General features: G+C 37.3%; 1 protein-coding gene and 1 long non-coding RNA gene across 4 annotated transcripts in view; one reads left to right on the top strand and one right to left on the bottom strand.

Annotated features, from left to right (window-relative positions):
- VCAN (versican) overlaps positions 1–12,106 on the bottom strand; it is a 109,659-nt gene that overhangs the window by 16,782 nt on the left and 80,771 nt on the right. For all 3 annotated transcript variants that reach the window (XM_003261560.4, XM_003261562.4, XM_003261561.4), the window contains 2 exons: positions 10,848–11,006; positions 9,336–9,418 (listed from right to left, as the gene is read on the bottom strand). In XM_003261560.4, the coding sequence (XP_003261608.1) occupies positions 9,336–9,418; positions 10,848–11,006 (242 nt within the window). The remainder of the gene's footprint in view (positions 1–9,335; positions 9,419–10,847; positions 11,007–12,106) is intronic.
- The window catches only part of LOC115831743, a 31,688-nt gene continuing 21,348 nt past the window's right edge, over positions 1,767–12,106 (top strand). Inside the window, exon 1 of the long non-coding RNA XR_004027228.1 lies at positions 1,767–2,049. This is a non-coding gene — a long non-coding RNA (uncharacterized LOC115831743). The remainder of the gene's footprint in view (positions 2,050–12,106) is intronic.

The raw sequence follows: 12,106 nt of genomic DNA, 5'->3' as shown, positions 1-12,106 counted from the left end.
CGTGACTGCATTCTATTCTGTTGCAGGCCATTCTATCTATAATCTGAATTTTCTTTCTGACTAAAATGTTCACCTACGGTAGTTTATTCTTTTCCACTCTGTCTTTTAAAATTATCCGATGATTTACATCAATGGTGAAATTGCATCAGAACCAAAGCCAAATGTGCAACACCCACCTAAAATCCTTAGGACAGGTCAGATCATAGATAAACACCTAAGCACACAAATGCAATGTCTGCAGTGTGAATCATGGTTAGTTTGTTTTTCAGTAAAAATTTATCTAGATTAGCTATGAAAACATGACACCTGCAGTAAGAGCTGACTTCTTTGTGTTCAAACTCTTTTCATCACCTGGGGCCCATATTGCCACTGCTGTACTCCCAGAGCTACAAAATTCAATCCAAACACACTGGATGCCAAGGGCAAGCAGATAACCACCGAAGTAGGAAAGCAAATTCCAAATAGAAAACACTTTCCCAAGAGGACAGGTACCTGTTTGAAACATACACCGATAAGAAACCATCTTTTCACTAAATAACAAACAGAGTAACCACTTGGGGTTAGCCTCAGCCTTTCAGAACACAGGTCAAACACTAATCTGAAAAGAGGCTATGAGGACTACTTATTACAGAAATCAAAACATTTGGTACCTTTAAAATGACTTTTTTATCCCTAGATGGCTGGTGTACACAATAGGCATTTGTTTGCAGTCTGGAGGGGGAGTGGTGCATTTAACTTTGTCTTGTTTGTTAGGGGCAAACGACTTCCCTGCAAGGGTAAAGATAAACCTTCTTCTGATCCTTGTACTTGCTTAAGGTTAGTCTAGCCTGGGTCCTTATTTATTTATGTTTTAAGGGAGGTTATGGTTTTGCTGCTGTCTTTTAGTTGAACAGGGTAATTCGCTGACCGACAACTGAAAAGAAAAGAGCAGCTTTGTTTTAAAGGAGAAAGAGACGTTTGTTTTGGTGTCACTACCCTATGCTGGCAGCCTGGAGTTGGATCCTACAAATATGAATATGCTGAAGGGAAGAAAAACTAACTTGGGGTCTCCTGATAGTTGTTAAAGTGGCAATATGCCCATTATTTTCCTAGCTGGCAAACCTCTGTGCAGGAAAGACAATCCGGCCAGCTCTTGAGAACAGCACTAATCTTGTGTAATAGTGTGAGCTCACTGCCCTACAAAGCAGTAATTATCAACAGCATTTTCAGAAGGATGTGAGTTACTCGCACTGTGAGACCACTGTGAGGGGGGGGCCTCAGGCAGAGGCCCACAGAGCAACTTGCATTTAATCCATAGAATGAATGGTGCCAGTAGGCTCCTTTACCCCAAGCTTGTTTGCACAGGTCTCCAGTCATGAAGGGCTAACGATCCAAATGTAAGGAGAGACTGCCAAAACTCATTCAACATTTTTTTTTTTTGGCCTTTTCCATGGTTATGCATTGCCTTAAACTAATTAGCAATTAGATTCAAATATCTGCATGTGATTTTAAAGTTGCACAGAAGACTGTTGGAAAAGCATCTGTGAGATGCTACTGCACTAAATCTCCTTTTCTTATTCTTTATAATAATCTTGTCAATTATAAAATGATTTTCCAGTAGTGAGTAAATATGGTTTTTCCAGCTGTTCAAACCACCACTAGCTATCTGAACTGAAAGACAAGGCAGAGAGAAGAGTTGTGTTCTAGAGCTACTCTATGACTCATAATATCTCACATTTAGAATCAGAAGAATCAGTTCTTGATTCTAAATCAAATTAAACTACAACACAAGTCAAAATTTTCATTAACTCAGTAGTCTTTCACAGAAAGGAATCTGAGAATTCTTCCACTCACGAGTAATGTGTTAAAGAATGAGAAAAGAGCATATGTTTTCCTTGGCTTTTGGGTTAATACAATAAAGCCTGTGAAGTTTAACATAATTAAATTAATGTTGATATGCAGTGTGACTTGTTCACAGAGAAATGGTATTTGACTTAGAGCTAATGCCACACCACAGCTGACACACATCCATCTGCAAATGTTGTATAGAAAGTCTTCTAAGATCTTCAGGTAGGAAAAGGAAAACTTAAATTTTTGTTGTGGGGATTCTGTTTTGCATTGTTTTTCTGCCAAATTGTGTGAAATCCTTTCAAATGAGCAGAAATCTACAAACAAGCTTAGAAAGCACTGGAATTAATGAATACTCCATATTCTCTTTTCAATGTCCAAGACATCTGGGAGAGGAAGGGGAATAGGAAACTTTGTGTTTATGAAAGGGTAATAATGATACATTGCTGCAGAAAAAGAATAGTGGTTTATGGTCTGTGATTTGTTACTCCCTTTTTTCTGCCCCTTTTAAGTGTCTCTTCCTGGGTAAGGGCTATTTCTTTATTGTTTCTACCTTTTTCAAAGCTGGCTTTTCTCACAATACTTTGCTTGACAGACTGATGTGTTTATTTATGAAAGAAGAAGAAGGGCCCTCTGGATTTAGAGTCAAATCCACACATCTGGCCATTCTTGTGCATCAACTCAAATCAACTGGTGAAGGGGGACAAGTGGGTGTTGGAAATTGTAGGTGTTAAGTTGCCAAAGCTGAACTATGCTTACTAAAATGAAAAACAAAATGCAAAATTGAGTTATCTTCCAGAAATATTTTTAAGGAGAATTTAAGTAATGAAGGTTAATTGTACAATTAATTGTACTAATTGTCCTATCAATTAGGTTTTTTTTTAGTTTATATCACAACTATCATAGCAAGATGAGTTGGTTAGAGCTAGAAAATAAGATATTTATGAATCTGTGATTTAGTAACTTGTTCTAGAACTTCCTGACCAGATTTGGACAAACGAAGAAGAGAGAAAGTCTCTCTGTTTTCTCCTAACTGTAGAATGGAAAGTGAGAAGAAGGAAGCTGTGACAATTTCCCAGGAAGCAGGGAAGCCAGCAGCCTCATGGGGGGTGACATTTGAGTCCCGACAATGTAGAGATGACAGAAGTAAAACAAGTGAAGGAGATGCAGAAAATGTTTTTTAAAATGTTTAGGAATAAAGTCAGGGCTTTTTCTGCAGAACAAACTAAATATTCCAAAAGCTCCTCAATATTTTAAAAATGGAATGGCAATGTCAGTTTTATTCAGTCCTCAGCCTCTACACAAGGCCATCTAAAGTGATGGTTCCCTTTCAAGTAAGTGCGTCTGATCCACTGAAGACACCAACGTCCGGTGGGGAGGGGTCAGCTTTGATGGTGCTGGGGGGAATCATTGAAGAAAGGTGAGTAAGGAGCAATGTGGAGCCCAGAGAATCCCCTCGTGAGAATCTTACTCCAGAGGGTCCAAGAGAGAAGGAAGCAATACGACAGCTTTAAATCTCTGAGCTCCACAATTTTATTTTAAACCACTTGTTGGAGAGGTTTATCAGACAGAACAGTATGATGAAGGCATGTAAGAGTTTCTGATAGCTCCTTAATTGGGCTGTCCCATAGACACTATAGTGTTTAGTTGAAAACAGTGCTGTGAAAATCATTTTGCCAGGAGGTATACTGATAGATAAATATTAATGATTCCATAACGTTCCCTGCCTGTCTGGCTTCCTCTGCACTTGAATAAACAGCCTCAGATAGTGGATTTACGAATGAAGCCCTATCCCATCTTATGCAACCAAATCATCCTTAGCCAAAGCATCTATAAAAAGTAAAATGAGATGATAACATTTGGGAGTGATATTTCCTTTTGTTTGTTTCACTCCATTTTGGATATAAATAATAAGGTTTCTAAAACTCATTTTTCTTCAGAAAGTATACCTACGGAATATGTGCCTATCTGGAAAAAAAAATCCTCCTCCAAAGTTTTGAGTAATTGTTGGTTTCTTAAAGTTTCATGGAAAACCTGCCCTGATATAATTCAAACCTGCAGGGGTGGCAGAGGCTGAAAGTTTACTTTCCATTTTTAATTTCCAAAGTTTATTGCAAAGGTGTTTCTAGGACAACCATGGACAAAATTGTCATCATTTCTAGTAAAAACACTTGTTTTCCTTTGGGTTGCTACATTTATAAGATGTAGTATGTTCAACTATATACTTCTATTTTTAAGGAATATCTTTTTTTTTTTTTTGGTCTTTTCACCATAAAACCCATCCATTATGTTTTGATGTTTTTCATACTGGTACAACTTTAAATAAAATCTTTAATTTAGGTAAACAAAAAATGTCACAAAGAGATTCAGCTGAAAGACATAATGTGTTCATTTCACGATTCAAAAGATAGAGTTGGCTGAGCAATGTGTGTATACTGATGATCATTTGTTCATTCAAATATTTATTAAATTTCTATTCTATATCAACTACTCTGCTAGTTCTGAAAAAACAGAGACGAAAGTTAATTCCTATCTCAGAAGACTCAGTGTCAGGAAGTCGATTTCACAGGAGCCTGAGTTAGGATGGGTGGAAGACAAAAAAGATGTGGGAGCGCAGAAGAGGAGCTCTTAGTCATTCCCAGCAAGGAAGGCTTCCTGGAAGGAGACCCTTGGCTATGCAGGGTCTTTGACTGTTTGTGAGATAAAATTAGGATAAGACGTGAGAATATGCTGAACACTAGGGCCAGTACAGGCAAAGCTGCCCAGGAGTGAGAATCCATGGCTTATTCCAGGGACTGAGAGTATTTTGAGATGCTATAGCTTAGGAAGTGGCAGGCGGAGTGGATTGGTTTTGTCTGCCATACTAATAATTAAAATTTTATACTGAAGGTAATGAGCAGACACTGAAGAATTTTAAGGGAGCAACAAGAGTTCATAGCCAGGGAAGGGAAAGGTCACTAGCACTGGAAAACAGATCTGAAGGAAAACACTCTGACTAGTCATTCATTTAACAGTTGGTTTAAGAAAGAACTTTAAAGTCAGCTAACAGTATATAAGCTAGATAAGAAAAGTTTAAGTTCGCCAGCTTTAATGTATATTTAACTTGGATGGTTTAACTGAGTGTCTTTGAAGATATTACTTGTGTGGCAAGCAAAGCAATTCATTAGTGAAGTTATTTGTTAGAGTTTCCAACAAAGCAGTAGGCACATTTTGCTATAGAGAACAATCGTCAAGTTAACAATAGTCAAGTTAAAGAATAACTGGGTTAGGAGAAAGCCAAGTGACAAAGTAAAAACTGAAATGTATTAAAAGAAATAATCACAAGGGTAAGGCTAGACACAATTTTATTCATGAATTCACTTTTGTGAAATTTATTGGGCAAATACCACCCCCCAAAAAAGTAATAGATTTTTAAAATATAACAGAAATAAGAATTTGGCATTTTATCAATGATAACAACATCCTATCCTAGAGGCCAGTAATGTGGAAGGAATCCATCAGAATCTCAAGAATAAGGGCAATTTAGATAACTTAGCCAAATAGCATCATTAATTTAGTATATTAGTTGAATTAGTCTAGCTGTATAGCATAATATTAAATATGATACATTTATACTGTAAGTTTATTTAAAGCAAAGTTTAATTATTTCAATAAAAGGGATCATGGAAATTGAGACCTAATATAAACTTGTTTGTTCTTACTGGATTATAAGGCTAAATATCAAAAGATACTTTAAGGTAAATATGAAAGCTTCTTTTTGTTTTAATACTGTTCTACCACCCAAGACGGAGAAGCTCTAATAAATCTTTCAAAGAAAAAAATGGAGGGAGAGAAGGTGTGGAAGAGGAGAGAAATCAGTCCAAAACATAAACAAAGTCCTTAAAATTGCACACAGTCAAGTTAACACCATTCCAAGTATAAGCAGATACTGATCCCCCTGACCAAGACTTTACTGTTAGGGATATTTTCAAAAGCAAAAACCTTGGAGTAAACAGCGAAACAAAGCAGAAGGATTTTATTCAAAGGCCTACACACATATGGAACCCGTTAAGGGGATGGTGACTGCAGAAAAAACTACAAACGAGTTTAAGGGACACCTAGGCTGTTTCAGAGAGGAAAAGGATAGAGGAAAGGGTGGTTACAAAAGCAAGAAAGTGGGCAGGAGATCAGTCGAATGCGAGGGAGACCGGCTCTAGGACAGATGGTCTGTTCTGTTCCAGAATTTTCAAAGTTAAGGGACACTCCTTAGCACACTTTTATTTTACACAAAGAGTGAATTAAGAAGAAACCGAGGGTCTGTCAGAGATTTTTTCTGGATTTACTTGTGTCATTTTTTTTGATAAACTTTGCTTGTTAATACATTTCATCATGTGTCTTCTTCAAACTGAGGCCCTCAGTGCATTCTCCATAATCCTTACGTTTCAAGTGAAAGTGCCAACTAATTAAGAGTAGGGTTCTTGTTTATGTTGTATAGTTATCTATGTTAGCTTATGTTATCTTCCTCTGGAAGTTTCAGAGGAAAATTTCAGAGGAAAATCAATATTTCTTTTTTGACAAGATGCAATGCTCACTAATTTACAACGTTTAGGACCATTCTAGACTATGGAAATGGTAACTGTTATGTTTTTCAGAGTATTTATGTCCCTACATTAAAAATTAATGGACACAGACAAAAACTAGTTGAATTGCCTTGCTTTGGCATAGAGGAATAATGACATATGATGAATCAAGCTCACCTGTATGGCACTTGACAGGGAAGATAAATTTCCTAAGATATTCTACAGAACCCACATAGCTGCCAGATATAGGCCAATATGAAGTCTCTTTAACCAAGCACACAGGAATAAAGGATAACACTTTATGTCAGACACCATGAGAAATAAAAAGCAGGGAAAAGAATTACTTCTTTTTTTTTTTTTTTTTTGAGATGGAGTCTCGCTCTGTCGCCCAGGCTGGAGTGCAGTGGCACGAGCTTGGCTCACTGCAAGCTCCGCCTCCCGGGTTCATGCCATTCTCCTGCCTCAGCCTCCCGAGTAGCTGGGACTACAGGCGCCCACCACCACGCCCGGCTAGTTTTTTGTATTTTTAGTAGAGACGGGGTTTCACCGTGGTCTCAATCTCCTGACCCCGTGATCCGCCCGCCTTGGCCTCCCAAAGTGCTGGGATTACAGGCGTGAGCCACGGCGCCCGGCCTAAGAATTACTTCTTCGAAGAGGTGAACTGCTAAGGGAGAGACCAGAATAAACATCTAGTAACACACATACATGCTAAGAATAAAAACACACACATCAAATCTATGTAACCAATGACAGATTAGAAATAGATGGGACTTGGTTCAGTCAGGTAAGTGTGTAGGAAAAAGATTTTTCATACACTCCACCTGGCCAGATGCAGCTATTCTAGGCTCAGGGCTGGAATCTAAAGGAACCCAGACAACAGGTACACTTTGGGATAAGTCATGGGCTGCATCTGCAAGGCACAAATAAGCAGTAACTAGATAGAAATGGCCAGCTGAGTCCTGGGCATGCCAGCTTCTGTATACATCATGGGGGCTCACAAAACCCTGCACTTTTCACTGGGCTATAAATAAGGGAAATTTGTGGGAGGTAGACTTAATAGTGGGCACCCTAAAACCCAATTTATTCCATGAGAATGAAGTACACATTTAACAAGGAAAACTCATTAAATGCATTCACTGTATGATATACGTTAATAAAATTATAAAAACAGCTTATAATATATAGAAATAATCTTAATCATATGTTCACTTAGAAATTAATTTAATAAGAACAAAATTATCTTCAATTAAAATGAATGTAATATAAAGATTCATGCTATACCAATCGCTATAAATCTAATGGGCCAGTATTATCCCCCTAAGTACAGCAAAATGAAAACATAAAGAGGCAACAATTGCAGATACAGATCCAATACATCCAGCCAGGACAATTATTAATAGAAGAAAATGAGACTATTGAATCTAAGGTTGTGTTTCCTATAGCTTACTGGGAACATATTTTAAGAACAACCTATTTTTCCCTATTTTTCTCACATCTTGCCAAATAACCTACTTAAGAACTCGAATGACAAACAGTGAAACAGTGCTGATTAAACATAAACAGTGGTGACAGAGAGAGAAACTCAGGGCTTATTTTGTTTGCTCAAAGCGAAAATGTAATAAGGGATACACTCTTTTTAAAGCCAAGGAGGTACCAGTCAGAAGAAACTGTGGCTTTGGAGACAAGCCTAAGTTCAAATTCTGGCTTCATCAGTTAACAGCTTTGTGATTCCAGGCAAATAGCTCAACCTAACTGACCTTCCCTTTCTTTACCTGTAAAACAGGTGAAGGAAAACCCAATGCCTCTCTTAAAAGTTATTGTGGGGAATAAACACATGCAAGTGCTTAATATAGTGGCTGACACATAGATAAAATGAGTAGTGTGTCCACGACGGAGCAGTTTCCCTTAAGACAGAGCAGAACTTCCGAAAGCAGAGATGACTTTGACATCTGTTTTAGAATGAACTTTATATTTTGCCAAACTCATTAAACCCAAAGAAGTGGCAGATAATGAATGAAACTGAATACCTAGTAATTCACACACAAAAAGGCCTTTAAAATTATCTTCAATTTTTTACACTTTGTTTCTAATTTAGAATTTAATTTACACTTACTATCTAGCCCAGTGGATCCCAACTTTGCATTTAAGAACTACCTGTGGAACACTGAGAAAATACAGCGGCTAGAGGTTTTGCTGTAATGGACCTGGCATAAGGCCTAAGCACCAGTTTTTAATTACATATTCCAGGTGATTCTAATGAACAGCCAGCATTGAGTACCACTAGTATAGCCCATCACATTTGAACTCTTTCTAAAAAATTGGATTTATTTGAGTTTAGTAGGAGTGACTCAAAACAGCTTCACCTGTTCTAAGAAACTTTTACAGCCTACTCAAAGTTGTGGCCAGCATTTCCAAGTCACTTCTTTCTTCAAAAAATAGAAAACACATTGAAATATGTAATTAGTCAGCAGAGATTCACAAGATCATATCAACAATCTTCTTTAAGTAAAAATAAATAAATATTTTTGCTTGGAAATGAGTCATGCCTTGTAGCAGATTTCCAGTGCAATTATTTAAGAGGGAAAGGTATTTTTTTAAAAGGACTTTTCTCCTACATTTTATTCTTCTCTTTTTGCTCTGAAGCTAGAAAAAGCAAAGATAACCATCTGAAAGACAGACCCAAGGCAATTCTACTAATTGTCTGGTTTTCTGGTTTGATGGAAATCTGGTACACTCCTCTTTTAAAGAGAACCACAACTATTGAAGAGAGAACTGGATGTTGGATCCGTTAGCTTGGAACTCTTCTAACCCTTCCCTGTGTCACTGAGTGACCTTGAGCAAGTCATTTAACTTGTCTCCAGTCTAATGCACCCTCTGTAATGCACAATCAGTGCACAGTACCAAATTTCCAGAAGGTAGAACTTGACATCATTCTCAAGGGCATCTTACCAGTGTGCTGCCATCGGTCCAGCGGAAGTCATGCTCAAACATCTTGTCATTGAGGCCTATCCACTGATAATCATGGCCCACACCTAAGGGATAGGAAACCACACAGATATTTGTACTATTTTTCCATGTATGGATGAAAATATATCAAAGAAAATTATTTTCAGCATGAATCATGCATCCTCTTCACTGGCTGGATTTTTATTTAGTTGCTCATAAAAATCTCTCCTAGTCTATCTTTTGTTCTTCTGCCCAATGTGCTTTAAATGAAAAAGTTAATGTGCAAACACTGTGAAGCATTAAAATATCAAGACATAGACAATAATTTCCCTAGCAATTTACTATAATTAAATTTTTTTCCATCCTCACTCATGATAGAAATTTTCTTTTTTTATGATAGAAATTTTCAATTTTTTTTTTTGTTGTTGTTGTTAAGTGATGCCATTGGCAAAAATTCAGTGACCCAATAAAATGTGCCAGATCTTATCCACGCTACCCTCATTTTGGAAGCCACTTTTTTTTTCAAAGTATTTTAATTAATGAACACCTAGATTGGACAGTTCTACAAATTTATCCTCAAAAATATTTACTCTTACCATGAGGTGAGTCACTGGCAAGGATATCATGCAGTAAAGTTAAATGAACCTCTATCCAGATTACAAATTAACAAACTTCTAAACAATAGTAGGCATCACGAGAAAATATTTAATAGAACATCAAACAATGCTTCATGAGGCTGGGAATGGTGGCTCACGCCTATAATCCCAGCACTTTGGGAAGCAGAGGGTGGGAGGATTACTTGAGGCCAGTAGTTCAAGACAAGCCTGGACGGCATGGCAAGACACTATCTCTTAAAAAAATGCTTTATGAGCAACAAATTTCTACATATTGCTACATGAAAACTAGTTGCCCTCCTTTTTGCTGCAGTTGAAGGAGTTATTAAACAGCTCTGATATTAAGCTTCATTAGCTTTCAATCTCCACCTATTCAAGTTCTTAGGATGTAGCTCACTTTCCACAATTTAAAATATTTAGAAACTTGAATGAGAATCAATATGCCCAAAAGGTAAGATTAGGGTGCTATTATTAACAATTCAATTTTAATTAGCAGGACAAAAATAAATGAAAGCAACTGTAATTTTAGACAGGCATATAAATATTCAAAATAGAGACTATGAAAGTATAACCATAGTAAGAATTCTATTGAGCCATAAGAAGTGGCTGTTTTTGTATATTTAAAAATGATCAAACAGCAATTTCTTATGATTCAACCTACAGCAAGTGTTTCAACTATTACTGCTGGCAGACAAACCAATGCCTACCTACATTATAGTTGAATGTTTCCCAAAATAGGGGACTTAACATAGGTGAGATGATTTTAAGTAATTCACAGATGAGGGATTTGATAAGTTGTATTATGATTGAAAAAGCTACTTCTTTTCACTTGCACACAGACAAAACTAAGAGAGTGATGAGGAGTGAAGTTCCTGGAAACTCGTATCTATTTGGTACATACGATTAACAAACATTTGTTCTTCATGAGACAGGATGCTTGTGAGATGGGCGCCCTGCAGACGGCATTCCCGTTCAGCTGCATCCCATGTGCGTCGATGGGCAAAGTATTTGTAGCACTGCCCTTGGAATTTGTGCCAGCCATAGTCACATGTCTCGGTATCTGAGAAGAAACAGGCAGGAGCTTATTAAACGCACATACGTCATTCAAACTTGGCACCCCCATCCAAGTGTTAATAGGATACCCAAGCCAGTATCTGTGCAATGTCCCTGAAGTAACTGATTCATAAAATTTGGTCACGATGACAAAGAAATTATTATAAAGTGAGCCCAACTGATTCTTGCGAAGTGGATGGCTATATATCTTTGGACTGCAAAGGCAGCATCTAATAGCAACTTCCTTGATTAAAGCCAGAGAAAACTGGAAGAGGGGCCAGCCAAAATCTCTTGGGCTGCTATAGCATTGGCTGACTTACTTGTGAAGCAACTGGGGCTAATTCCTTACCAGCACAACTTTTCTAAGAGACTCATTCAAGTGATAGATAAGAATTCCGGCTAATAGGATTACGAATGCCCTATTTGCATAACAACTTCAAAGGTTCTGGAAGTAGTCCTCTTCCGCTTCCCAAAGAGATATCTGAGAAGTCACAGGCTCTTGTCATGTAAAACTGACAAAGAGAAAAAAATCCTTTATGAATAGGTACCTTTTGGGATATAGCTAGAACTGTATGCCTTCTTCCTAAAAAGAAAGGTAAGATAGGTAACGCCCAATGAAAATGCATCAAGATTTTAAGTTTATTAAAAATGAAATAAACTAAATTATTTAACTCACCCCCCCATTCCACCAGGTCATATACATATGTGTGTGTGTGTGTGTGTGTGTGTGTATGTTTCACAATAAGCACACTATAACTGATATTCCAGTGGGACAAAAACATTTTTCAAATATATCTAAATTTTACACTGGCAGTATCAGCTACACTTTCTAGGTTGCCAATTTTTACATAATTCCACAAGAAAGTAGCCTTGTTCATAGCACTGTATTCTTCATTGGCAATCTTCCCATAGAATTGCTCATCCACAGGTGGGGTTGACTTTCACAAAATACACCCCACAATTGTATTGAAGTAGTTACATGTAAAAACTAACAAAACTGCAAAGTTTATAGAATTTCAGGCACCAACAAAACCTTCCAGATGACCTAATAAGTATCTCCCCCCACCCAAATTTGCTGATTAATAGAAGAAAACACAACTCTACTAA

This window comes from Nomascus leucogenys, chromosome 2 (assembly GCF_006542625.1).
Source record: "Nomascus leucogenys isolate Asia chromosome 2, Asia_NLE_v1, whole genome shotgun sequence".
Classification (NCBI taxonomy): Eukaryota; Metazoa; Chordata; class Mammalia; order Primates; family Hylobatidae; genus Nomascus; species Nomascus leucogenys.
The sequence above is the reverse complement of the archived record's forward strand: the minus strand, read 5'-3'. Positions and strand labels throughout refer to the sequence as shown.